The sequence below is a fragment of the Saimiri boliviensis genome, chromosome 17, assembly GCF_048565385.1.
Source record: "Saimiri boliviensis isolate mSaiBol1 chromosome 17, mSaiBol1.pri, whole genome shotgun sequence".
Taxonomy (NCBI): domain Eukaryota; kingdom Metazoa; phylum Chordata; class Mammalia; order Primates; family Cebidae; genus Saimiri; species Saimiri boliviensis.
In genome coordinates, this window is record NC_133465.1 from 62,843,642 (window position 1) to 62,870,495 (window position 26,854).

General features: G+C 45.7%; 3 protein-coding genes across 7 annotated transcripts in view; 1 reads left to right on the top strand and 2 right to left on the bottom strand.

The window, feature by feature from the left end:
- Positions 1-828, bottom strand: part of SLC39A11 (solute carrier family 39 member 11) — a 541,921-nt gene extending 541,093 nt beyond the window's left edge. The window contains exon 1 of the mRNA XM_074388916.1: positions 461-828. The gene's annotated coding sequence lies outside the window, so the exon portion shown is untranslated. The remainder of the gene's footprint in view (positions 1-460) is intronic.
- COG1 (component of oligomeric golgi complex 1) lies at positions 1-13,930 on the top strand. Of its 4 annotated transcripts, XM_039475873.2 has the most exons (15): positions 1-340; positions 1,691-1,935; positions 2,075-2,256; positions 2,397-2,567; positions 4,922-5,078; positions 5,948-6,158; positions 6,486-7,277; positions 8,075-8,221; positions 9,027-9,188; positions 11,260-11,387; positions 11,868-11,976; positions 12,409-12,518; positions 12,598-12,673; positions 13,120-13,154; positions 13,737-13,821. In XM_039475873.2, the coding sequence occupies exons 1-14, from the start codon at positions 26-28 to the stop codon at positions 13,132-13,134; spliced, it is 2,820 nt and encodes a 939-aa protein (XP_039331807.1). In that variant the 5' UTR covers positions 1-25; the 3' UTR covers positions 13,135-13,154; positions 13,737-13,821. The 4 variants fall into 4 exon arrangements, with proteins under 4 accessions (XP_039331807.1, XP_039331806.1, XP_039331805.1 ...); XM_039475872.2 differs by having other exon boundaries at positions 13,120-13,930; XM_039475871.2 differs by lacking the exon at positions 13,120-13,154 and having other exon boundaries at positions 13,737-13,930.
- The window catches only part of VCF1 (VCP nuclear cofactor family member 1), a 26,599-nt gene continuing 9,202 nt past the window's right edge, over positions 9,458-26,854 (bottom strand). Inside the window, exons 3-4 of one of the 2 annotated variants that reach the window (XM_039475878.2) lie at positions 17,764-17,826; positions 9,458-15,170 (exon numbers count right to left, since the gene is read on the bottom strand). In XM_039475878.2, coding sequence (XP_039331812.1) covers positions 14,940-15,170; positions 17,764-17,826 — 294 coding nt within the window. In that variant the 3' untranslated portion in view covers positions 9,458-14,939. The remainder of the gene's footprint in view (positions 15,171-17,763; positions 17,827-26,854) is intronic. The other variant, XM_003931781.4, reaches the window with a different exon arrangement.

Consider the following 26,854-nt stretch of genomic DNA (forward strand, 5'->3'; position numbering starts at 1 on the left):
CTTGCGGGAGGCTGACCAGTGCACCATGGCGGCCGCGGCAGCCTCTTCCGCGCTAAAGCGGCTGGATCTGCGCGACCCCGCGGCTCTTTTCGAGACGCATGGAGCGGAAGAGATCCGCGGGTTGGAGCGCCAGGTGCGGGCCGAGATCGAGCACAAGAAGGAGGAGCTGCGGCAGATGGTGGGCGAGCGGTACCGCGACCTGATCGAGGCGGCTGACACCATCGGCCAGATGCGCCGCTGCGCCGTGGGGCTGGTGGACGCCGTGAAGGCCACGGACCAGTACTGCGCCCGCCTCCGCCAGGCCGGCTCGGCCGCGCCCCGCCCACCGCGGGCCCCGCAGGTCAGTCTCCGCACCCCCGCCCTGCGGCCCCGCAGGCGCGTCCCGGAGCCCCTGGCCTTTGCAGGTCACCTCCCGTCCCCCGCCCCGCGCCGGTCAGCCCCGGACCCCGCGAATCCTTACCTTCCTTAGCCAGGAGCCTCCCGCCTCTAACCCTCTGGGCTCCCCCGAGGGACGACGCCAACCTCCCTTGCACAGATGCGGCTGCTGATCGGCCGTGGAAATGCCATTCAGCGGTTTCTTCAGGAGCTTTCCCCGACTTCCGGGCCTGGATTCCCTCACCTCACTGGGCTCCTTTCAATTTTAGCGGAAAACGCCAGGGGTCTCTGTCTACACCGTTTAACGCTCCCCTTTATAAAACATTTCCTGACGTTGCTTTTCGCAGATTTCTTCCCTGTGTTGACACCTGCTCTCCAAGTCATTTATTCCTCATCCCAACCTTCCCCAATCCCAAAGAGCAATTCCACCCTTGAGGAGTTGCTGAGGGTAGTCCCAGCCGTCAGGCCCTTACCTGTATGTATGTATGTGACAGGGTCTCCCAAACTGCTGGGATTCAGGGGTGAGACACCAAACCCGGCCAAGCCCTTACCTTTTTTAATTTTTTTTTTTTTTTTTTTTTTGGCACTGTACGCCAGGCTGGAGTACAGTGGCCCGATCTCGGCCCACTGCAACCTCCGCCTCCCCGATTCAAGCGATTCTTCCTGCCTCAGCCTCAGGAGTAGCTGGGACTACAGGCACGTGCCACCATGCCCAGCTAACTGTTTTGTTCTTTCTAGTATGGACGGGGTTTCGCCATGGTGGCCAGGATGGTCTGTCTCCTGACCTTGTGATCCACCGGCCTAGGCCTTCAAAGGTGTGAGCCACCGCGCCGGCCACCCTTACCTTTTAATAGCTGCACATTTTCATTTTAAGAACTAAGGCTTTTATCATTCAGGTTGTCCTTATCCTGTGTTCTTTCTCCAGAACGCTATTGATTAGACAAGATCAGGAAGGATGGGAGGTAAACAAACACATCCTCATATTGGAGCTGCAGCTTGCATTCCTAAAGATTTTTTTTTTTCCCATCGAAGCATGAAGAGGATCACTGATAAGCAGATAGTGAGATGAAAGTTTGCCTCTCCATGGGTCTGAGCAAAAGTGCACGTGTGTGTAGGAAAAACCATGGGGTCTTACAACACACCTGACTCCAGCAACTCTTCTACACTGGACTTTGATGCCTTGCTGAGTTGCACTGAATCCAGCTTCATGAAAGCTTTGTATTCTTAAATACCCCCAGATTTCTTCCCAAGCCTGTAGAACACTGAGACTGCTTTTGTTTGTTCTTCTGATTTAGTTCTGTGCCTCCCCCTGCAGCCACAGCAGCCGTCTCAGGAGAAGTTCTACAGCATGGCTGCCCAGATCAAGCTCCTCTTAGAAATTCCCGAGAAGATCTGGAGCTCGATGGAAGCCTCTGAGTATCTCCATGCCACACAGCTCTACCTGCTCTGCTGCCACCTTCACAGCCTGCTCCAGCTGGATTCTTCTAGTTCCCGATACAGTCCTGTCCTCTCCCGGTTTCCGATACTCATCCGGCAGGTGGCAGCTGCCAGCCACTTCCGGTAAGTGGCGTTAAGACCTCTGGTGGTGGCCAAGCTTCACGCTGCAGGTGTATGGAGTTTGTCTTCTTTCGTGATGTACCAAACCTCTTTACCCAAGGTGTGAAAAATGCCCTGGTGACCTTTGTCATCATTTTTCTAGGTCAACCATTCTGCATGAAAGCAAGATGTTGCTCAAATGCCAAGCTGTGTCTGACCAAGCTGTGGCCGAGGCCCTATGCTCTATAATGCTCTTAGAAGAGAGTTCTCCTCGCCAAGCCCTCACAGACTTCCTGCTGGCCAGAAAGGCAACTATTCAGAAACTTCTCAACCAGCCACACCATGGTGGGTGTGGCTTCTGACCAACATTTGGTCCTTAAACATGGGATGGAGAAGGGTGAGCCGCGGGAGACTGAAGCCTCCAGAATGTCCTCTTTCAGCCTGGGAAAGGTAATTGTTTCAAAGGTGGTGGTTTCTTCTTCTAGGTGCTGGTATCAAGGCTCAGATCTGCTCATTAGTGGAGCTGCTGGCCACCACCGTGAAGCAAGCTCATGCCCTTTTCTACACTTTGCCAGAAGGACTGCTGCCAGATCCAGCCCTGCCGTGTGGCTTGCTCTTCTCTACCCTGGAAACCATCACAGGCCAGCATCCTACTGGTGAGCTCTTAGCCAAACCTTTTTATTCCGGCTCATTCAACTGAGAACTTGCTCAGCCTCTACCGTGTGCCAGCTACTGTGCTAAGCTTTGGGGATGGAGCAGTGAACTGGACAGGCAGAGACCCTTTCTTCATGAGGCCACAGTTGAGTGGTAGAAGCAGGTATCAGACTCACAAATATGCGAAATGTCTATTTAGTGTCAATATTGGTCATTGCTAGAAAGGCTCAGTACAAGTTGCCTTGGGAATATTGAATGGGGGGAACTCACTAAGGTCGGAGAAGTATTCCGTGGAGAAGCCTTTAACCTGAAAGCTGAAGGCTGAGTGGGAGTCAGTCAGGTGAAGAAGGAAGGAAGAGGCTTCCGGGCAAAGGGAAGAGGCTGTGCAAAGATCCTGAGGCAAGGAGAGACTGTAAGACAGCCAGTGAGGCCGAGAGGTTTTGGGTGAGCGGGAGCGTCACTTGAACAGAGACTAGAGGTGAGGCCAGGGGCCAGGTCATGCCCAGCTTTGTGAGCCAGGCTAGGGAGTTGAGACTTTATCCAGAGAACAATGAAAGCCTCCTGGGACCTTCCAGGCTTGGTGTGGACCTTCTGTTCTATGTGCCCATGCATCCTATACTTTTATTTGGTAGCTTTTAACCCAACTGAAATGAAATACATGCATTTGGCTTTTAGGTGGCAGTAGATCCCCTTGGGGCCAGAATGGATGCCAAGAGCTCACTTAGGAGGCTGTTGCCATGATCCAGGTGTCAGCCACTGGGGGCTTGGGTTAGGAAGGAGTAGGGTTGAAGCTAATTGCCCGGCTTGGACGTCTGTATAGGAAGAGAGGATTTGGTGGCAGATTGTGAGAAGGCAGGTGACCAAGTTAAGTAGAAAAGGAGCTGTTTTGAAGGGGCCGATGATGGGCTCACTTTGAAATGGTCCAGTGCTGTGCCCCACATCTGTAATCCCAGCATTTTGGAAGCTGAGGCAGTCCAGGAGTTTGAGACCAGCCTGGGCAGCATAGTGAGACCCCATCTCTACAGAAGATAAAAAATTTGCTGGGTCCTGGTGGCGTGCCTCTGTGGTCCCAGCTATTTGGGAGGCTGAGTAGCTCAGGATCGTTTCAGCCAGGGAGGTTGAGGCTGAAGTGAGCAGTGATTGTGCCACTGCATTCCTGCCTGGGTGACAGCAAGACCCTGCCTCAAAAAGTAAAAAAAACAAAAAGGAAAAAGAAAATGTTGCATTGGCAATGCCTGAGGCCTTGGAATGAGACTGTGAAGCGGGCAGGTGCCTGAGGGCCCAGAACAGAAGGCTGGGAGGTCTGGTTGGAGACACGCTGTTGTGCATCTGCATGTGGCTGTTATTGGAAGCTGTGGGGATGGATAACATCATCAGAAAGAAGAGATGACAGAGGACTTTGCCTTATGGAACTCCAGAAATCCAAGGTCAAATGGAGGTGTCAGCAAAATTGACTAAGGAGATACAGCCAAAGGTAGAAAGGAAACAGAAGAATGCAGCCATTGCCAGAGAGAAGCGCTTAATGTCGCCTCATCTTGGCTTACTTCATCTTTCAACTCCAGCTCCTTATGCTTCGCTTTCCCTCTAGGTGCTTACATTTAGCACCTCGTCCCTCTCAGGAAAGGTGGGTAGTGGCTAACTTGTCAAAGCAGTACAGGGGGACTTGGGAGGGCCCTGGGTTTCAAACTCCAGAGGGTACGTTATGCTCAGAACACGGTGAATGGGACCTCCCAGAGTTGCAGAGTGCAGGCCTGTCCCCTTCTTGACGGGCCACCTCTGAAGAGCTATGAATGACTCAGTATCAGGATAAGTGGTTATCAGTTCTTTCCTTCCATCTTCAAGGGAGGTAGGAGGATTGGGAGGAAAGGGAAGCCATTACCTTTTACTGTTGTGACAACTTAAGTTCTGCTTTTAGAATCCTCAGACTGCACAGCACTCATTTCTCATTTCTATTCTTTTGATCCCCGTTTTTTTTCCTCCTGATCTTTGCTGTTCTTCACAACTGACAGATGGAGACAGGGTCTTGCTTTGTTGCCCAGGCTGGAGTGTAGTGGCATGATCATGGGTCACTGCAGCCTTGACCTCCTGGGCTCAAGTGATCCTCCTGCTTCAGCCTCACAAGTAACTGCAACTACAGGTGTGCAGCATGACCCAGCTCATTTTGTCTCTTTTTTGTAGAGATGAGGTTTCACTTTGTTGCCCAGGCCGCTCTTGAATACTTGGGCTGAAGCAATCCACCCGCCTCAGCCTCCCAAAGTGCTAGGATTACAGGCGTGAGCCACTGCGTCCAACCTGACTCCCTGTTTTAGTATTCACAGGGTGGCCTAGATTGCTTCTCACTTGGCCTTCTCTTTAGGAAAAGGCACTGGTGTCCTTCAGGAAGGGATCAAACTCTGCAGCTGGTTTAAACACCTGCCAGCATCCGTCGTCGAGTTCCAGCCAACACTGCGAACCCTTGCATATCCCATCAGCCAGGAGTACCTGAAGGACACGCTGCAGAAATGGATCCACATGTAAGTAGCCAGAACATGCTTCCCTGCAGCTGGCAGAAACCACCCGTGCAGCCTTGCGTGGGGCCAGACAAGGGTCAGCGAGGCATGTGCAGAAAGCCTGCTGTCCTGGATGGCGTGCTGCCCATCAGCCACTCACTCTGTGACCCATTGCCACCTTTGAGGTCATTCATCATCTGTTGTGGGGAAACCAAGAAGGAATTTGTCTTATAAAAGGTGTGGGAGTTTTAAACTCTCTTTATGTGAGAATGTGAGAGTTCTGCAACTCCTGTTTTTACTTAAAGCATTGTTTTAGGGTTTTTGTTTGGTTTTTGTTTTTTGAGACAGAGTTTTGCTCTTGTTGCCTAGGCTGGTGTATAATATCATGATCTTGGATCACCGCAACCTCCGCTTTCTGGGTTCAATTGATTCTCCTGCCTCTGCCTCCCAAGTAGCTGGGATTACAGGCATGCACCACCATACCCAGCTAATTTTTCTATTTTTAGTAGAAGTGGGGTTTCTCCGTGTTGGTCAGGCTGGTCTCTAACTTCCGACCTCAAGTGATTCACCTGCCTTGGCCTGCCAAAGTGTGGGATTCCAGGCATGAGCCACTGTGCCCGATCAGTGCATTGGTTTTTTTAAGCCATTCCATAGGGCTCTAGACTTCCTTATATCCACAGGGAAGCAAGGGTAGTCCTGGTGAGAGGGCAACAGACCCCAATCCAGCCAAAATGCTCTGTGTTGCCACAGATGTGCCAACACTCTGAGACACATAGATATTTATCTAATGGAACTCAGAAAAGAGATTTTCAAATGGGATTCTGATGTTTTTCTTAATAAAGATGTTGACATCATGCATCTAATGGAGCCCAAAGGAAATGATTCTGTTGCAGGTGTCATGAAGACATTAAAAATGGGATCACCAACCTGCTCATGTACGTGAAGAGCATGAAGGGTCTCGCAGGGATCCGGGACGCCATGTGGGAGTTACTTACCAATGAGTCCACCAATCACAGCTGGGATGTGATATGCCGGCGGCTTCTGGAAAAGCCGCTCTTGTTCTGGGAAGATATAATGCAGCAACTGTTCCTTGACCGATTGCAGGTGAGGTGGAAAGTCACATGGTCTGTCTGTTTCATGGCCAATTCTGGTGGTATTGTGACCGTCTTGGGAGACTTCTGTCACTTCCCAGGTATACTCTTCTCCTGCTTAGTAATAGATCCAGAGTCTAGAGCTGAAAGAGGCATGGGGCCTCTGTCACTTTGTCGGGAATGTGCCCATGTTCATCGTAATGGCTTTATTCTCTGCCAACACCATGCCATCTTTCTGAAGATGGTGAACATTCTGAATGCTAGGATAAATTACCATTTGGTACTCAGTTCTGAAACTTCAGGGAACTGTGATTCAAACTCTTCTCTCATTCTCTTTTAGACTCTGACAAAAGAAGGCTTTGACTCCATCTCCAGTAGCTCCAAGGAGCTCCTGGTTTCAGCTCTGCAGGAACTGGAAAGCAGCACCAGCAGCTCCCCTTCAAACAAGCACATCCACTTTGAGCACAACATGTCGCTCTTCCTCTGGTCTGAGAGTCCTAATGACCTGCCTTCTGATGCTGCCTGGGTCACTGTGGCAAACCGGGCTCAGCTTGCCAGTAGCGGCCTCTCCATGAAAGCACAGGCCATTAGTCCGTGTGTACAGAACTTCTGCTCTGCCCTGGATTCTAAGCTGAAGGTTAAACTAGATGACATCCTGGCTTACCTCCCCTCTGACGACTCATCACTGCCCAAGGATGTTTCTCCCGCACAGGCGAAGAGCTCTGCCTTTGACAGATACGCGGATGCTGGGGCGGTGCAGGAGATGCTGCGGACCCAGTCTGTGGCCTGCATCAGGCACATCGTGGACTGCATCCGGGCAGAGCTGCAGAGCATCGAAGAAGGTGTGCAAGGGCGACAGGATGTCCTCAGCAGTGTCCAGCTGCACTCCGTTCTTTTCATGGCCAGACTCTGCCAGTCCCTGGGAGAGCTGTGCCCCCATCTGAAGCAGTGCATCCTGGGAAAATCAGAGAGCTCAGAGAAACCAGCAAGGGAGTTTAGGGCTCTGAGAAAACAGGGAAAGGTGAAAACTCAGGAGATCATTCCTACACAGGCCAAGTGGCAAGAGGTTAAAGAAGTACTCCTCCAGCAGAGCGTGATGGGCTACCGGGTCTGGAGCACTGCAGTTGTGAAAGTAAGTGACATCACTTCTTATCCCTGTCTTGTCTCACCTCTGTCATATTCCAGTCTTGCCAGCCTCAGTCAGTTCCTTCAGTAGTAAAGGAAAAACAATTCGTATTTCAAACAGCTACTTAATCTCTGCCAGAAAGTTCAGTAAAACTTGCAAATTCATTTTTAGCCTAGATTCTGTAGACAGAGAAGCTGCATTTTTTCCTTGCATCAGATGAGAAAGAAAGACTTTCTGCCTGGATTTCCTCTCTTTAAACTAAACACCATATTCCCAGTAGTTTCCATATGTATCTTAAAGAGGTGGTATTTGGGCCAGGCATGGTGGCTCATGCCTGTAATCTTAGCACTTTGGGAGGCTGAGATGGATGGGCTGCATGAACCCAGGAATTCAAGACCAGCTTGGACAACATGATGAAACCCCCCCTCTACAAAAAATACAGAAATTACTCGGGTGTGATGGTGCACACCTGTAGTCCCAGTTACTTGGGAAGCTAAGGCAGGAGCACTGCCTGAGCCCAGGAGGTCGAGGCTGCAGTGAGCCGTGATTGCACCACTGCAATCATACTGGGAGAAGAGCAAGACCCTGTCTCAAAAAAAGAAGTGGTAGTTGACATTTATAGGGTAGTTAGTAACAAAATTCCCATGGCTAATGTCATCGATAATTTAGCCAGAAGAGGAGTGACACCATCACTGCACATAGCGCTTCAGCAGCTTAAGCTGTTCTCAGGATTACACAGATCATTTTCAAGAAACTACAGAGGATCTGAATGGCTTATATGGATATTTGCCTTTTATTACCAGGTTTTGATTCATGGATTCACCCAGTCATTACTTCTAGATGATGCTGGCTCAGTCCTGGCCACAGCCACCAGCTGGGATGAGCTGGAAATTCAGGAGGAGGCAGAGTCTGGCAGCAGCGTCACATCCAAGATCCGACTCCCTGCACAGGTGAGTAGGTCCCAACCCAGCAGGGACCATGGGCTGAAAAAGGGAATAAACTGCTCCGTGGAAAAGAAAAAAGATTTTGGAAAATCATTCAACATACAACTTCCGAGGACTAGCTGAAAGTAACATCTGTAACTTTCTTTTTTTTTTTTTTTGAGACGGAGTTTCGCTCTTGTTACCCAGGCTGGAGTGCAATGGCGCGATCTCGGCTCACCGCAACCTCCGCCTCCTGGGTTCAAGCAATTCTCCTGCCTCAGCCTCCTGAGTAGCTGGGATTACAGGCATGCGCCACCATGCCCAGCTAATTTTTTGTATTTTTAGTAGAGACGGGGTTTCACCATGTTGACCAGGATGGTCTCGATCTCTCGACCTCGTGATCCACCCGCCTCGGCCTCCCAAAGTGCTGGGATTACAGGCTTGAGCCACCGCGCCCGGCCACATCTGTAACTTTCTACTATGGGGGCATAGTAGATGTAGGGCTGAGGAAATGGCAGACTGTTCAAGAAGTCGGTTAACGATTCTTTCCTTTTGTAGCACAGGCTCTGTGCTAATTGGAGAACCACTTACTTACAGTGAAGTAAGCAGCGTAAAACACAGGCACCTCTGCCAGGCCAGCCTCAAACCGTGTAACAGCAGACTGCACTTCACTGGGGGCCTCGTGCCTGCCGAACGGTCTGCCTGTAAGAAGCCTTGCTGAGAGAGGTTGAAGTCCTGGCACATAGGCCCTGTAAGATTAAGTGGATTTACTTTCACTGTGTGTCATTTAATTGGTGCAAGTTGGCAACATGACATTTCTTTGTTCTTTTAGCCGTCCTGGTATGTACAGTCCTTCCTGTTTAGTTTATGCCAGGAAATGAATCGGGTTGGAGGCCATGCCTTGCCAAAGGTGACAGTACAGGAGATGCTGAAAAGCTGTATGGCCCAAGTAGTAGCTACCTATGAGAAACTTGCCGAAGAAAAACAGGTTAAGGTAGGTGTCTGAATGTTTGCCCATTAAAAACACAAATTTAGGCCGGGCATGATGGCTCATGCCTATAATCCCAGCACTTTGGGAGGCTGAGGTGGGTGGATCATGAGGTGAAGAGATGGAGACCATCCTGGTCAACATGGTGAAACCCCGTCTCTACTAAAAATACAAAAAATTAGCTGGGCATGGTGGCACGCGCCTGTAGTACCAGCTACTCGGGAGGCTGAGGCAGGAGAATTGCTTGAACCCAGGAGGCGGAGGTTGTAGTGAGCCGAGATCGCACCATTGCACTCCAGCCTGAGTAACAAGAATGAAACTCTGTCTCAAAAAAAAAAAAACTCACAAATTAGAAAAAAAAAAAAAAAAAAAAAGCCAAAAAAAAAAAACCAACCTTAGCTTTGTCTTGGCTTTGAGCAATTCACATCAAGAACTCAAACTGTTAAGGATCACTAGCCCTGGCCATCTGGTGTGGTAAAAAAGCTCTATCTTAGGAGTGGCACCCAGTGCTGTGAGTTTACTTACACGTGTTCTCAAGGGTCAAGCGGATCTTCCCTGAGAACGCAGCTCAGCACAGATGGAAAGACCAAGACCCAGCATAGTGGCTCACACCAGTGGTCCAGCACTTTGGGAGGCTGAGGCCGGAGGATGGCTTCAGCCTGGGAGTTCAAGGCTGCAGTGAACTATGATCCCACCACCGCACTCCAGCCTGGGCGACAGAGCAAGACCCTGTCTCTTAAAAAAACAAAAGGATCAGAGCTTCAAAATAAAAGACCTGGCTTCCAGCCTTAGTGCTGCCACTCACTCACTGGGGGCTCCAGGCAAATCATTCACCTCGGTTTCCTCAGGGCCAAATGAGATCCTGTAGATCAGCTGCTCAGGGGTGTCCTCACTTGTAAAAGGCAGACAGTGCCCTATGCCAGCCACAGCACACCTACCTCAGGGCTGACTGTGGGGAGTTAGAACGGTTGCCTGCCACACAGCATGTGACACACACAGGTGCTCGCTTGTGGGGAGTTCTTGTCTCCAACCCTTCACACCACTCTCACCGTCTAGGAAGCAGTTCTGCCCTTGGTGTGTAATCCCATTTCATTAGTCACTTTTTTTTTTTTTTTGAGAGTCTCAACTCTGTCATCCAGACTAGAGTGCAAGGGTGCCGTCTTGGCTCACTGCAACCTCAGCCTCCCAGGCTCAGGAGATTCTCCCACCTCAGCCTCTCAAGTAGCTGGGACTACAAGGCATGTGCCAGCATACCTAATTTTGTATTTTTTTGTAGAGACCGGTTTTGCCATTTTGCCCAGGCTGCTCTCAAATTCCTGGGTTCAAGCAGTCTGCTCATTTTGGCCTCCCAAGGTGCTGGAACTACAGGCAAGAGATACTGCGCCTGGCCAGTAACATTTTGAAAAAGGAACATGGTCGGTCAGGGCGGTAGGTCACGCCTGTAATCCCAGCACTTTGGGAGGCCGAGGCGGGTGGAGCATGAGGTCAGGAGTTTGAGACCAGCCTGACCAATATGGTGAAACCCTATCTCTACTAAAAATACAAAAATTAGCTGGGCGTGGCAGTGCACATCTGTAGTCCCAGCTACTTGAGGCGGTAGCATTGAGGCAGAACTGCTTGAACCTGGGAGTCGGAGGTTGCAGTGAGCCGAGATTGTGCCACTGCACTTCAGCCTGGGTGACTGAGCGAGACTCCATCTCAAAAAAAAAAAAAAAAAAAAAAACCACCACCACAAACAAATTCTGATTTTGGAAAGAATTCAGTAAGTCTCCTCTAATGAGCTTCCTCAAAATACTTCATGCAAGGAGCCTTTTTTTGTTTTCTGTTAGAACAACAATTTACAGCATCTGAGACCTTTTTAAGGGCTAGGTCTCTTCCCTGCTGTTAGGTTTTTAATTTTAAGACCAAGTTTCTAACATAACTTGCTTTGTTGTGAGATTAAACTGGCCATATGAGTATTAAAACCATCTGCTTCTGAAATAGCAAGCTGAAACTCAACCAAAACATGAAACTATTTATTACACTCACGTAACAAGTCCTCTCTCTTCATGGGTGTGGACTGGGAATTCATCTGCAGAAAGACGGTACATTTCCAGTCACCCAGAACCGGGCGCTGCAGCTGCTTTATGATCTGCGTTACCTCAACACTGTTCTGACAGCCAAGACTGAAGAGGTGAAGAGTGGCCGGAGCAAGCCAGACTCCAGGTGTCGTATCCTCTACTGAGCTATGTCAAGGCAATCTCTTCCAAAAGCAAACAGTCCCTTTGCTGGGAAGCCACCAGAGTCAGCCTCTTACTGCACATTCATTGTTTGTTTTGAACAGTAAGTGCTCATATTACCAACAAATTTAACTTGTCGCTTGCTGGATAAATGCCATGGCCAAGTGAATTAGGTGGATTCTCATTTCTCCCTCTTCTGAGTCAGCCTAGCAGCTGCTGAGTATCATTTGAGCCCTTAGTGCCCTTTTTATAGACAGAACATGGGGAAGGAGTGGACTTCACTTAGACATCTGTCAGGTTGAAACTCTTGAGGGTGACTTAAACACAATCATCAGTGACAAGTGTACTAAACCAGCAACCAAGCAGAATAAAATCAAATTTCAGGATTTCTATAGCATTAGGATATCATAAGACTGTTTTTGATCCTAAAAAATGTGGACAATAATGATCCTAATCCTTTTTTCAGAATTGAGAAAGTGACGGACCACCTGGAAGCCCTCATTGATCCATTTGACTTGGATGTTTTCACGCCGCACCTCAACAGCAACCTTCATCGCTTGGTGCAGCGAACTTCTGTGAGTCAAGTCAAAACCATGCTCAGTGTGAACCAAGTACCACGGGCTCAAATGACAAAATTAACCTCCTCCAGCACTTAATACTCCAGGATGCAGCGTTAGGAGGGGAATAAGACACAAATAGCCGAGTGTAGTTATAAGGGCTGAAAGAGGATTAGCTAAAATCACACACACCAAAGCAACCAAGATTTGACCCCTTTAGTTGTAAATAAGGATTATTAAAGTGTTATCCAGTTAGAAAGAAGAATAAAAACTCCCTGACTCTCAGATTCTGACCTGTGGGCAGTGATAAAAAGTAATTGTGAAGCATTAACATCATACCCCAAAATGGTTAGAAATAACAGTAGTGATGGGTGACTAACAGAAGTGCCTTTCTCTTACCTGTACGATGAAACCTCTGCATTTTCTTGAGCTCCACTTCTCGTCTGCCAGGTTCTGTTTGGATTGGTGACTGGTACAGAGAATCAGCTCACACCCCGGAGCAATACATTCAACTCCCAAGAACCCCATAACATACTGCCACTGGCCTCCAGTCAGATCAGGTAAAGGCTGCTAAGAGGCTGCTGCTGGGCCCCGGAGCTGCCTGTTTGTGCTATTCAATTCTTTCTTCTTGTTTTGGAGGTTTGGACTTCTCCCACTGAGCATGACAAGCACTCGAAAGCCTAAATCAACCAGAAACATCGAAACAAAAGCCCAGGTTGGTGCTAAGAGCAAGAGGCTCATCCGCTGATAGGGTCCCCACCTCCCAACGAGCCACCGGATCAGCTCCCTTTTAAATAACTCATAAAGAACTGAATGACAAAATACACTAATGCTGCTTTTAATGGCGGCGCAATAGAGAAGTACAAGGTTTTACTAGCTTGAGCTAATAGGTGTAAAAGATGCCCACTGACACTACCAAATAGCCTCTTAGTAGAAAATGTAGAAAATACACAGGACAAGGTGGAGATTAGCTCTTGAATTTAGTAGGGTAAAAAGAGTTAACTGCCAACCCAGCACTATGATTGTACTTGTTTGGAAAAAAATTGTTTTGTTCTGGTGGTGATGGTTTTATCTTCCCTTTTAGTTGGGTGGGAAATAACAGAAAATTTGTTTCCCCAAAAGTTTTACATTTTCTTGTTAATACATGTTTCGTTTCAGTAGGATGCCATCTGTTAAGCCCGCAGAAGTCCTCCTGGGTATTTCTGGATTGTGCTGTGTGCACGTGTGTCTGAAAGCTCAAACAGCTTGTCTCCTTACAGCATTGAGTTGTGTGCTTTATTGTCAGACGCAGTATCAGCAGTGTGTCCTTTCCATATTCCCTACTACCGAACCCATCAAGATCTGAAATCCTTGTCAAGTATCTGGCTTTAAAAGTTGGGAGATGGTAGTTTAAAAAAAAAAAAAAGCTCCTGCAAAAACCATCCAGTCCCTAAGCATGGTCTGTGCTGCAGCCTCCTCCAGAACACTGTTTCCACCGCAGTGACAGGCTTTCAGTTCTGCCAACGTTTGGGAAACAGGCCGTGGAAAGGGGTGTCTGTGTCCACCCTTTTCCCAGGATAGTCCTCATTTCCAAATTCTAGTTCTGTCACAGAAGCTCATGCTGTTCCCTGTGTCCTCTTCAAATCCTGACAGACAGCAAAGTCCTCTGACTGGAGCCATCGTGCTTCTCAGCTCTGCTTGTGTGTGCCGTGTGGACTCCGAGTGGCGCTGCGCAGAGGGCGAGTGGGCAGGAGGGCTCAGGTCAACTCTAAGGCACTTTTCTCTACATCCAATGGCAGGTCGTCTCCCCGGCATGCTCCACAGCTGGTGACCCGACACTTCCTGGCTCCTTGTTCAGACAGCTCATCAGTGAAGAAGACAGCTCGTCTGCACCTTCATTATTCAAACTTGGCTGGCTCTCTAGTATGACTAAGTAACACGGCAACACATCTGTCTCTCCCTAAATAAATACTACTGCTTCATTTCTTCTAAAGGTGCCTCTGCTCATTTGATTCTAAGCCACACCAGTCTTTCCAGTTGCATGGATGGAATGTGGCCCCCTAATTACTGTTAGGTGTTACTTTAAGCATCAAGTTAATCCTTGTCCAATCATTTCACACTTCTTGCTTTAGACATCAGTTCAGGTAGCTTACATTTTACCAGCGTTAAACAACACCTTAATTATTGATACTACAAGGTAGAACTATCAGCAAGGTCATGTAAGCTGCTGACTGAACAAATTTGTAGGACAAAAAGTCATTACATATTTCTTCACTTGGAGAACTGCTGTGTTTCCTACTAAAGTCTGAGGTACAGACTCTGGAGGAATAGTGACGGAAATTATCTGGGTATACAAGAAGCTAAAAGACATTCTCCCTGGAAATACAAATATATAATAAAGAGTAGAGACTATTAGGGAGGGTGCTTCACTGACACAGTCTGAATTGGATCTGATTTTTCTCCTGTTGCACAGGAGACAGCACTTTCAACAGAGCATCTACATACTGAGAGGTAGTATGGCAGTTAAGTTCAGTGCAAGACTGAATCAAGCTTCCTGTATTTTGGAAAAAAACTTGTTTTTTCATGGAAACTAGATACTCTTTACTAGTTTATTGAATTAAAAAAATGGAAGGTCCCGCATTTTTAAAAGGCCCTTTACATAAAGTAGTTTCTAATTGACAGATTTGGAAATCAGTCTGAATGGGACATACTATGGATTCAACACACAGAATGAGTTTTCCTCATACCACTACCTTGACATGGATTTTATACCCTCCCTCAAAAGATTCCTATAAAAAATTGCTTCAAAGCCCCTTTGAAATTGCAATAGTGCAGCAAAACCACAAGTAAACAATTGCCTGTTAACCTGTTATTTCAAATATAGACTGAAAAGCCAACAGGCATTTTTCGTGTGCAATTTTTCCTTTAAAACAAGTTGTAACTTGAAATATCAAATCTGCACAGCGCTGTCCCTTCACAGAAGGCAAGAAACTGCCGGCGCATCATGTCAGAGGCCGCCCGCGGTGCTGTAGGCTGTGGAAGTGGGCCTCCCTCAGGGTCTGGTTGATGTGGAAGTAGGGGCCTTGGCACAGCGCGGACTGCTCACACACAGGCTGAGGGGTGTCAGGGCTGGATCCAGCGATGGTCTGGCCTACGCTGCCTTCCGGCCCGCTGGCCCTGTCCGGGCTGTTGATGCTGCTGCTGCTGCTCCCACCACTGTCACTGCCTGAAGACTGGAAGGAGAAAAAGAAACAAGGTCACAGGCAGGCTGTTTTGTTTAAGAGGTTTACCGTGGTTTCATGTACAGCACTCTATTATAAAGTGTACCTTTCCAATTCAGCTTGAGGATGAAGACGGATACTGGGCTTTGGCATTTACAAGTATGCTCTCCTAAGACGTTTCATCCTCTCCTCACAGCTGCCCTGTCAGGTTGAGCAGGATTTACTGTCCCTAATACACAGCCCTAGGAGGATGGGTCCAGGTTCAAGCACAGGCCGTCTAACTCCAAATCCCTTCAACTATATCCTAATTATTTTACTCCTCTTCTCTACCTGCTTTTCCCATTCATTTCAATAATTTCCAACCAAAGAAGGAGGTTCTCGGCCTCCAAGGGAATGTTATCAGTCATTGGGACAGGGTATAAACAAGGTGTCCTCATAACAAATAAGATGGCTTCTGGGCACAAGTGAAGATAAACCTTAAAAGCCTATGCCAATTTGGTGATCATCACGGACACGAAATGGTATTCTGTAACTGCAGGACACAGACCCTGAAAGGACTAATAGACTTCCGGTCAAGTTATCTTACGCTGGCATTATTGCAGTTCATACGTACATGTGTGCATGTGAGCGTGCCTAACTTCTTTACTGTAACCTGACTTGGTGTTTTAGTCATCTTAGAGAGCCTACTTGGAGATCCCTGATAAGAGTCACTTTCATTCTGCAGTACAATTGTTCATGTTAAAAAAAAAATAAGTCACTTTTAGGAATTCCTACCTTCCACCACTGAGACTCTCGAGGGGGAGTAACACGAAGGACCCATTTCAGGATTTCGGTATTTTACAAATTTTTTTTTTTTTTTGAGACAAGGTCTCACTGTCCTGCAGACTCAATATCCTGGGCTCACACAATCATTCCACCTCAGCCTCCTAAGTAGCTTGTACTACATGCGTACGCCACCATGCCCAGTTAATTTTTTTTTTCTTTTTTTTTTTTTTTTTTTTTTTTTTTAGCAGAGACAAGATCTCATTATGTGCTCAGGCTGGTCTCCAACTCCTTAGCTCAAGCAATCCTCCTGCCTTGGCCTCCGAAAATGCTGGGATTACAGGCTTGAGCCACTGTGCCCAGCCTTATTTTACAACTTCACTACTGCATTTCTAATAAATGACAACCCTGCCGGGCGCGGTGGCTCAAGCCTGTAATCCCAGCACTTTGGGAGGCCGAGGCAGGTGGATCACGAGGTCGAGAGATCGAGACCATCCTGGTCAACATGGTGAAACCCCATCTCTACTAAAAATACAAAAACATTAGCTGGGCATGGTGGCACGTGCCTGTAATCCCAGCTACTCAGGAGGCTGAGGCAGGAGAATTGCTTGAACCCAGGAGGCGGAGGTTGCGGTGAGCCGAGATCATGCCATTGCACTCCAGCCTGGGTAACAAGAGTGAAACTCCGTCTCAAAAAAAAAAAAAAAAAGACAACCCTGATAACTCAATTGGTGGTACCTTTCTGTATTTACAACTCGATACAATATTGTATTCAGCATATAAGAATTCTAGTATTAATATCTAGTATACAATTTTTTTTAACTTAGCCATGTAATACATCTAAATTTATGTTCCCTTAGGCAAACATTAGTTCTGAAATGTCTGTTTACAACTAGGTAAAGTCTACACATAAGAAAGAAAGACTGGAGGCCCAGTGCAGTGGCGCACACCTGATTCCCAGCACCTTGGGAGGCTGAGGCGGGTGGATTGCTTGAGTCCAGGAGTTTGAGAACAGCCTGGCCAACATGGCAAATCCCCTGTCCCTATTAAAAATACAAAAAAATTAACCAGGCATGGTGGGGTGTGTCTATAGTCCCAGCTACTCAGGAGGCTGAGGGGGAAAATCACCTGAGCCCAGGAGGTCGAGGTGGCAGTAACCCAAGATTGCACCGCTGCACCTCCAGCCTAAGGAATCAGAATGAGACTGTCTCAAAAAAAAAAAAGAACACTGGAAGGAAAAAAATGAGATCACAGTAGTTATACTAGAATGGAAAGATTACAGCTGCTTGTTTTTTCTACATTTTAACTGTTTTGCAACATAATTATTATGTATTTTTATTATAAAAATATATAAATTAAATAAAAAATAAATACAATGTTTATATATATTTTAAAGTGATTTTTAAAGTCCTAGTTCTATCCCTTTTTCACCTAAAGTTACATCCAACAGTATGCCTATAGAAAACTTAACCGAAACAAAGAAACAGCAATCTTCACAAGGCAACCATCATTAACGAAACTGAGCCCAAGGCTTGTCATGGCGCTATGGTCACATACCCCATTGGCTACACGTAGCAGGAGACAACCCCTCTTTCTAGAATAAAAATTAAAAAAAATAAAAGCCTCATGAAAGGATGATAATGGGCTGGGCTAATGAAGTCAGACAGCAGGATTTGCAGCAGATGCAACTGTATTTACTTAAAGGCTTAAGAATTCAAAGTCAAAAACAAAAATTGTATTCTACAAAGGCCTCTCCGAACCTCGTTCAACTAGAATGGCCACTTGCACCTTGTGAGTCATGAATATTTAACAAATAGGTCACTACACTAAGTAAGAAACCCACCGCGTAGAACGCTTTGTTTCCTCTTAGTCTGTTTTCTTTACTGTTTCTCATTACAGGTACTGTCTGAAAATCAAGGCAAGAACTACAATCAGTTTCCAGTAAGTCAAGTCTTCATCTCAAATTATATCTATTTCATACTATAACAGCACCAGGGCGGTGCTACTCTGAGAAAAGGCAAAAGCTCAGTACACATTAGGGAAGATTTCTGTACGTAACTTTTTTTTAAGGGTTAGATAGATTTGCAATTTGCAGTTCATTTTAAAAATCTCGTAAGTCAACTTAGAGACATGTAGCCTTGTTTAGAATAGCTAAAAATTGGAAACAACCTAAAGGCCCCATAGAGAATTGGTTAAATTATATTATATCCATTATATACTCATATGATGAAGTTCTATTCAGCCTCTAGCGATGATCATAGGGATGTACATTTACTAACACAGAAGTCTTCAGCATCATTTTTTACATCATTTCAGTTCATACTAAACAGTGTATACAGTACCTCAGTTGATTCTTAACGTGTTTCTCTTAAATGTATACATACATATATTTACATAAACCAAAAACAATCTGGACAGATATATATGACAAAATATTTAGGATTTGGATCTTTTATTTTTAAATTTATTTTCTAAAGTGTCTACCAAAAAAACATTTCTTTTGAAGAAAAACTGATCATGAGTAAGTGAACTAAAGAATGCTACTATGGGCCAGTTGCGATGGCTCACGCCTGTAATCATAGCACTTTAGGAGGCTGAGGTGGGCAGATCACTTGAGGCCAGGAGTTCGAGACCAGCCTGGCCAACATGGCAAAATCCTGTCTCTACTAAAATACAAAAATTAACCAGCATGGTGGCACATGCCTGTAGTCCCAGCTACAAGGAGGCTCAGGCAGGAGAACAGCTGGAACCTGGGAGGCGGACGTCGCACTGAGACTGCGCCACTGCACTCCAGCCTGGGCGACAAAGTGAGATTCTGTCTCAAAAAAAAAAAAAAAACTACTGCGAAACCAAGTAAGGTCTTCAATTACATTTAACTTCAAGACGGAGACTGAAAAGTACTGACACTGCCAATATGATTCTGAGAAGACTGTCTCACCTTAACTACTTCAGAACTTGTAAAGCTTGCTTCAGTTGTATTCACTTGTACTGAGCAGGCCAACGATAGTTTTAAACTATTGATGCTTTGGTTTCTATTTTCTGCCAATTCAGACCAGTTTTCTCACTACTGGGGAGACTTAGGGAGTGTCACACAACCTACAGATGGACCAGGATTTTTCAAATTGAGAGAAAATTGGTGGGTTACAACCAGCAAAAAAAGAAAAGGAAAACAGAGTGCAACATAAGGATATTGTTCTGTGAAGCTTTCTTTCAATTATTCACGAATATATTTGGTATGTACTAGGTTACAAAATAAAACATTTCTATGAGACAAGGTCAAAAGAAATTTTTTAAGTTACTGTAGTTGATCTTAACACTGTCAGCCACCAAAGTCATCTGCTTTACAGGATAAAGGAAAGATCATTATTCACTTTTAATCCAAAAGGTCTAAAAGTAAAATTTAAGTCTCTATCAGTGCCTTAATATACATATAAAAGTAAAACATTTTTGTCTCCTAAAATAAAAAACTTGAAACAGCAAAAAATTTTATTTCCCTCACTTAGTTGCAGCTTTTTTTTTTTTAACAAAAAAAACAAAAACAGAGTCTCTGGTCATGGTGGCTCACGCCTGTAATCCCAGCACTTTGGGAGGCCGAGGCGGGCGGATGACGAGGTCGAGATCAAGACGATCCTGGCCAACATGGTGAAACCCCGTCTCTAATAAAAATACAAAAATAAAATAAAATAAAATAAAATTAGCTGGGTGTGGTGGCACGTGCCTGTAGTCCCAGCTACTTGGGACGCTGAGGCAGAATTGCTTGAACCCAGGAGGCGGAGGTTGCAGTGAGCCGAGGTGGTGCCACTGCACTCCAGCCTGGCACCTGGTGATGGAGCGAGACTCTGTCTCAAAAAAAAAAAAAAAGAAGAAAAAAAAAAAGTCTCGAGTCTCGAGTGCAGTGGTGTGATCTTGGCTCACTGCAACCTCTGCCTCCTGGGTTCAAGCAATTCTCCTGCCTCAACCTCCCCAGTACATGGGACTATAGGCGCACGCCAACACGCCCAGAAATTTTTTTTATTTTTAATAGAGGCAGGGTTTCACCATGTTGGCCAGGATGCTCTCGATCTCTTGACCTTGTGATCTGCCGGCCTTGGCCTCCCAAAGTGCTGGGATAACGGGCATGAGCCACCACGCCCAGCCCCAGTTGAAGCTTTTTAATATCAGATTGCTTGAGGGCAGAAGCCACTACTTGATGTGCACAGTTTTGAAAATGGAAATTGCCATCTTAATAGAGAAGTGTGTACATTGTCACATCTGTTCTTGATAAGAAAGCAAATTCTTTTACGAAAAGAGAAACAAGGCTAAAGACTTTGGGACTGAGAAGGACCATCAAACAGGAATCCCACTCTTACGATCCTGATTTCTTACAGACTCCTCAAACAGTTTAACCAAATCAATGGTTACAAAGCTCATTTTCTTTTTTCTGAATTGTCCATTTAGGCTTAGTGCTGACATGACATCTGACCAGGCTGTTTTCATGACAAATCTGTATTAGCAATCAAAAGAGAACAAAGCTGTGCATAATCTGTGAAATAAAAATCCCTTGCAAGTCTATGAACAAAGCGAGATATATTGAGGGAGGCTATGGCCAAGAATCTCTCTAAACAATATACAAAAGAGTCCTGTTTTGAAGATCTATGTGAAAAAGGATTCTAGGTTAGTTTCGGTCAATAATAAAATCTACCATTATGTCCTTGAAACTGCAGACATCGGGGTAAGGCCCAGAAGAGAACTATCAGGATACAATAGTTTGGAATCACCTATGGGCTTTTTATTTCATTTTTTGAAACACGGTCTCGCTGTGTCCCTCAGTCTGGAGCAGTGGCATGATTACAACTCACTGAAGCCTTGACCTCCCATGCTCAATCCTCCAGTCTCAGCCTCTTGAGTAGCTGGGACTACAGGCACAGGCAACCATGCCCAGCTATTTTTTGTAGAGATGGGGTCTCACTGTCTTGCTCAGGCTGGTTTTGAACTCCTAGGCTCAAGATATCCTCCTGCCTCGGCCCCCCAGAGTGCTGGGATTACAAGTGTAAGCCACTGCATCTGGCCACAGTATAAACGCCAGGGCCCCACCTCAGCACCATGCTGGCAAACAGGAGGGCGCAGCAGGCTCTCACATCCAACCACTGGGCAAACAAATGTCTGTGTGCCTACCATGTATAAGGCATTTCACCAGGGCTACTTAAGCATTCAGTAAATATTTACTGAGCTGAATCTAGAAAATGGCAGCACCATACCCATTGTTAACAACAGTTCACAGCTACTGTGGTGATGGGGCCAATGGGAACAAGAGCAAACTCAGATGAGCAAGGTGTGGCGTGCTGTGGGTGGGCCCTCAGTGGGAGGAGTGAGAAGGATACTGCAAGAGGGGTGACGGCTAGGTTATCAAGAGCCCTGAGGTCTGCAGGAACAGGGAAGTCCTGAGCATGTAAGACTGGCTCAGGTCTACACTTAGGAGAGAGGATCCTAGGATCTGTGGGAGATGAATGAGGTCAGGGGTCTGAGAGCAGAGCCCTAATGGGAGCTTTCCTAATACGCCAAGCAGGAGGGCAGGCCCAGGAGGACTGTGGAAATGCTGAGGAAGGAGAACACGCACCACACTCCTGAGGGGGACAGAAAGAACTCCAGAAGGAGAGGAGGACCCAGGTGACTTGGAGCACCCAGGACGCTGCTTGGCAGACAGCAGGTGCTGAGGAACTGTTAGCTGAATGAAACATTGGTGAGCCTGGCAAAAAGTCTCAACAGAGTCAAGGAGGAAGCCAGGATCCAGAGAGGAAAGGAGAGAAGGCTGCTGAGAAAGTGCCAGCAGTGGCTGCAGGCGACTGAAGGCATCCGGTGTGAAGGGAGAGAGAGAGAGACGGCACACAGGAAGCTGAGGGGAACACAAGGCAGAGAGGGGGTGGGTGGAGAAGAGAGCCCACAGCAGGCCAGTGAAGGAACCAGTGGGTAAAAGGAATCTGAAGAGATGAAAAGGAGAAATACTAGAAAAAGCTTTCAGGAGCCTTTAGAGAACATACAGCAAAAAGGCAGAAGGACACACTACTCTCTTTGGCAGAAGGGCTAGATAGAAACAAATTGTGAAGCAGAGGACGGAGAAGTTGAAGTCCATTTTCTTAGTCCAAAGGGCTCAAATACATTAAAGGGCACAGAAGCCCTGGTCCCTCAGCCAGGCCTGCCTCTAATTTTATTTTTCCACTGTACGAAGTCAGTTTAAGAGACAACTCATTTACACCCATGGCAGAAACTAAACAACTCCCAACTCTGTTTCTCCTAATAACCTTCAGAAAGCTCGCCCCGAATATTATCTAGAACTAAATGCTTTCTCTTCTTAATTTGAAAAGCAGGGCTGGGCACAGTGGATCACACCTGTAATCCCCACACTTTGGGAGGTCAAGGCAAGTGGATCAGTTGAGGTCAGGAGTTTGAGATCAGCCTGGCCAAAATGGCAAACCTCATCTCTACTAAAAATACCAAAATATATATATATATATATTAGCCAGCATCATGCATATACGTGCCTGTAATCCCAGCTACTCAGGAGACTGAGGCAGGAGAATCGCTTGAAGCGAGGAGATAGAGGTTGCAGTGAGCCAAGATCGCACCACTGTACTCTAGCCTGGGCGACAGAATGAGACTCTGTCTCAACTAAAAAAAAAAAAAAAAAAAAAAGAAAAGAAAAAGAAAAAGAAAAGAAAAGCAGATCAATGTGGTATTTTATTTTCTGTCAAGCCCCAACTTCCCCTTACCTCCATCCCTCCTCTTTCAATGGTGCTTTCAATATGGTGCTTTCAATTTCTGTGAACCTTAAAAGAGAAACCTCCCCCACAGTACATACTCCATCTCTGGAGTCATGAAGTTCATTTTCATTCTAAGCCTGCCACGGAATATGGATTAAATACAAGAGATGATCCCAGCCAAGTGTATCAGAGAATCTGATGTAAAATTCTGTGCTTCCAAAGTGTCTAATGATTTCAGAAAACTTTAGATCTACTAATACTGGTGAGACCAAAAGATTCCAAATGAACTCAGTGGGTTGATTAAAACTACTTTTTAAATAAGCAAGGAAAGAAAATGCAGGTGGTAACTTTTCTCTCTCCATGAATAAATAACACCCTTTCTATACCTTTGTTACCCTTACAAGGTGAAACTGGATCACATAATGTGTTTAAAGTTCCTTATAAATAAGTTGTTTTTTTTTTTTTTGAGACGCAGTTTCGCTCTTGTTACCCAGGTTGGAGTGCAATGGCGTGATCTCGGCTCACCGCAACCTCCGCCTCCCGGGTTCAGGCAATTCTCCTGCCTCAGCCTCCTGAGTAGCTGGGATTACAGGCACGCACCACCATGCCCAGCTAATTTTTTGTATTTTTAGTAGAGACGGGGTTTCACCATGTTGACCAGAATGGTCTCGATCTCCTGACTTCGTGATCCACCCGCCTCGGCCTCCCAAAGTGCTGGGATTACAGGCGTGAGCCACCACGCCCGGCCAATAAGTTTTATTATTAATAACTATCACTTCACTTTGTTTCAATTTCAACAGGCCAAAAAATAATGCCCAGCAGTAGAAAAAGATATGTATATTTGTACCTTCCATACTTAATGGTAGATTTTAACATCATGTTTCAATAAGAAACTGCTTGGGGTAGCTTAGTATGCTGTGAGTTGATGTATTCACAAACATTTCAAGGACTGTTTTTTTTTTTAGACAGAGTTTTGCTCTGTAGCCCAGGCTGGGGTGCAGTGGTGTGATCTTGGCTTACTGCAACCTCCGATTCCTAGGGTCGAGCAATTCTCCTGCCTCAACCTCTCGAGTAGCTGGGACTACAGGTGCATGCTACCACAACCAGCTAATTTTTTCTTTTTTTTGGTAGAATTGGGGTTTCACCATGTTAGCCAGTATGGTCTTGATCTCCTGATCTTGTGATCCACCTACCTCCACCTCCCAAAGTGCTGGGATTACAGGCTTGAGCCACTGCACCTGGCCATCAAAGGAGTTAAACTGAAAGCAAAGTAAATGTATACTATAAATTAGACTAACTGAACTGATCCTCCATTTTGAATGAATCTTTTAAGAAATTAATCTCAGTCCAGGCATGGTGGCTCATCCCTATAATCCTGGCACTCTGGGAGACTGAGGCAGGCAGATCACATGAATCCAGGAGTTCAAGACCCACCTGGGCCATCTCTACAAAAACAATATAAAAATTAGCTGGGCATGGCAGTACATGCCTGTAGTCTCGGTAACCAGGAGGCTGAGGTGGGAGGATCATTTGAGCCTGAGGAAGTCCAGGCTGCAGTGAGCCGTGATCACACTACCACACTCCAGCTTGGGAGACAGAGTGAGACCCTGTGTCCAAAACAAGAAAAAAAAATTAATTTCAGAGTTAATCTGCTACAGGGTTCTAAACACTACAACCCTAACAGTTTCACTGAAAAGAGTCAGACAAATCAGTCTCTTAGAATGTATTAATACTACTACTCTAAGATGGATTAAAGATGAAAATGGGCAAGAATGAAGAGCTTAAAATAATATTTAAAAAAATAATTCTAAATACTCCTATTGTCACGAGTTCACATTTTTTTTTTAAATCACCTAACACTCAGCTAATTCTTATTGCCTAAAACAAATGAATTTATAAATTCCTAATCTTATGATACACAGATCCCCTGTATCATATTATTTTTAAATTTCTCACACTTCATTCCCACTAAGAATTCCCTTAGGATTTTAGTATTCTTAACATCAGAAATTTTGCCTTCTAGTAGAGACAAGAAAGGGGCTGAAGCTGACCTAGGTAAGCCACTTTTGTTTCTTTTTTTTTTTTTTGAGATGGAGACTGGCTCTGTTGCCCAGGCTGGAGTGCAGTGACACAATCTCAGCTCACTGCAACCTCCACCTCTCAGGTTCATGGGATTCTTCCCCCTTGGCCTCCTGAGTAACTGGGACTACAGGCATACACCAGTATGCCCGGCTAATTTTTGTATTTTCGGTAAAGACAGGGATTTGCCATGTTAGTCATGCTGGTCTCGAACACCTGACCTCAGGTGATCCACCCACCTTAGCCTCCCGAAGTGTTGGGATTACAGGTGTGAGCCACCATGCCTGGCGGCCACTTCTGTTTTATCTCCACATTTTTTTACTATCTGATGTTACTTCACACTGGTCTAAAAAAATCAAAGTGGTCTTGTTAAGCTAAGTTAAAGGTATAAAAAAAAAAAAAAATTGAGGTCTTTGTACTTTTAAAAGGTATTGCTTTTTAAAAAAATTTAGATTTAAATTTCTTCCCTCCCAAGGATGAGAAGGTAATTGCTTTTGTTTACTCATGTAGAAACAGTTTTTACAAGGCATATACCTAAATAACAGAAGGCAGATTTACATGGAAACTTCTAAGTGTAATTTGTAGATCAAGATATTAAAACTGAAAGTCAAGAGCATTACTCCTACTACATATAAATATCCTTGGCTAGGCACAGTGGCTGACACCTATAATCTCAGCACTTTGGGACGAGGCCGAAGCAGGCAGATCACATGAGGTCAGGAGTTCGAGACCAGCGTGACCAACATGGAGAAACCCTGTCTCTACCAAAAATACAAAAATAGCCAGGTGTGGTGGTGCTGCATGCCTGTAATCTCAGCTACTCAGGAGGCTGAGGCAGGAGAATTGCTTGAAACCGAAGAAACCCAAGAGGCAGAGGTTGTGGTGAGCCCAGATTGTGCCATTGCACTCCAGCCTGGGCAACTCCATCTCAAAAAAAAAAAAAAAAAAAAAAAAAACAGACCCTAAAAAAAAAAAAAAAATTTAACTGCAAGTTAAAGCTAAGTAGTTTTTACCCATACAAATAGTTGCCCAAGATCAGGACTGGATAGAAAGGCACAAATTGATAAATCATTTTGCTTCTTGCTCACTGAAGAGAAAACTGAGCCTGAGATAGATGTTAACTAACGATTCATCTAGAATGGCTTTACAAAAAAAAAAAAAAGAAAAATTAGGCTGGGTATGGTGGGTGACACATGTAATCCTGGCACTTTGGGAGGCCAAGGTGGAAGGACTGTTTGAGCCCAGGAATTCAAGATCAGCCTAGATAACATAAGGAGACCCCCATCTCTACAAAAAAAAAAAAATTAAAAACTAGCTAGGTATGGTGGTGCACACCTGTAGTCCCAGATGCTTGGGAGGCTGAGCCAGGGGGACTGCTGGAGCCCAGGAGTTTGCAGCTACAGTGAACTGTGATAGCACCACTGCATTCCAGCCTAAGCAACTGAGCAAGACCCTGTCTCAGAAGAAAAAAAAATTAAATTAGTAAATACTTAAACTTAAAAACTAGTATTCTAAGGCTCATAAGTCATGAAGTCCAAGTTACTGGAGTTAAAATTCAAAGCCTTCAAGCACCAATCAGAGATTTGGGGGAAAAAAACAAAAGACCTCAACTTAATTTTTATTATTTTGCTATTTTTCTTGCTAGAAATCTAAAACTGCTTTATAGCTAAGATCATATCATGGCATGTACTTGGAAAAAATATCTTCTAGATAAAAAGAAGAGTAAAATTATTCTTCTCTGTACCTATGATTCAAGAGAAGACCAGGGCCAGGCTCAGTGGCTCACGCCTCCCAAAGCTCTCCAGCACTTTGGGAGGCTGAGGAGGGTGGATCACTTGAGGTCAGGCGTTTGAGACCAGCCTGGCCAACATGATGAAACCCCATCTCTACTAAAACTACAAAAATTAGCTGGGCAAGTTGGTGGGCACCTATAATTCCAGCTACTCAGGAGACAAGGCAGAAGAATTGTGTGAACCTCGGAGATAGAGGTTGCAGTGAGCCTAGATCTCACCACTGCACTCCAGCATGCTCTGTCTCAAAAAAAGAAAGAGACAGAGACAGAGAGAGAGAGAGAGCAAAGAGAGAGACTAGGTCCTAGATGCTCCTGGATATATTTAG

Excerpts from the sequence above, each read along its gene's own strand:
- COG1 (XM_039475871.2), top strand. The coding sequence starts at position 26 with ATGGCGGCCGCGGCAGCCTCTTCCGCGCTAAAGCGGCTGGATCTGCGC. Across the intron at positions 2,257-2,396 it reads TCTCAACCAGCCACACCATG|GTGCTGGTATCAAGGCTCAG; the intron begins GTGGGTGTGGCT and ends TTCTTCTTCTAG. Across the intron at positions 6,159-6,485 it reads TGTTCCTTGACCGATTGCAG|ACTCTGACAAAAGAAGGCTT; the intron begins GTGAGGTGGAAA and ends ATTCTCTTTTAG.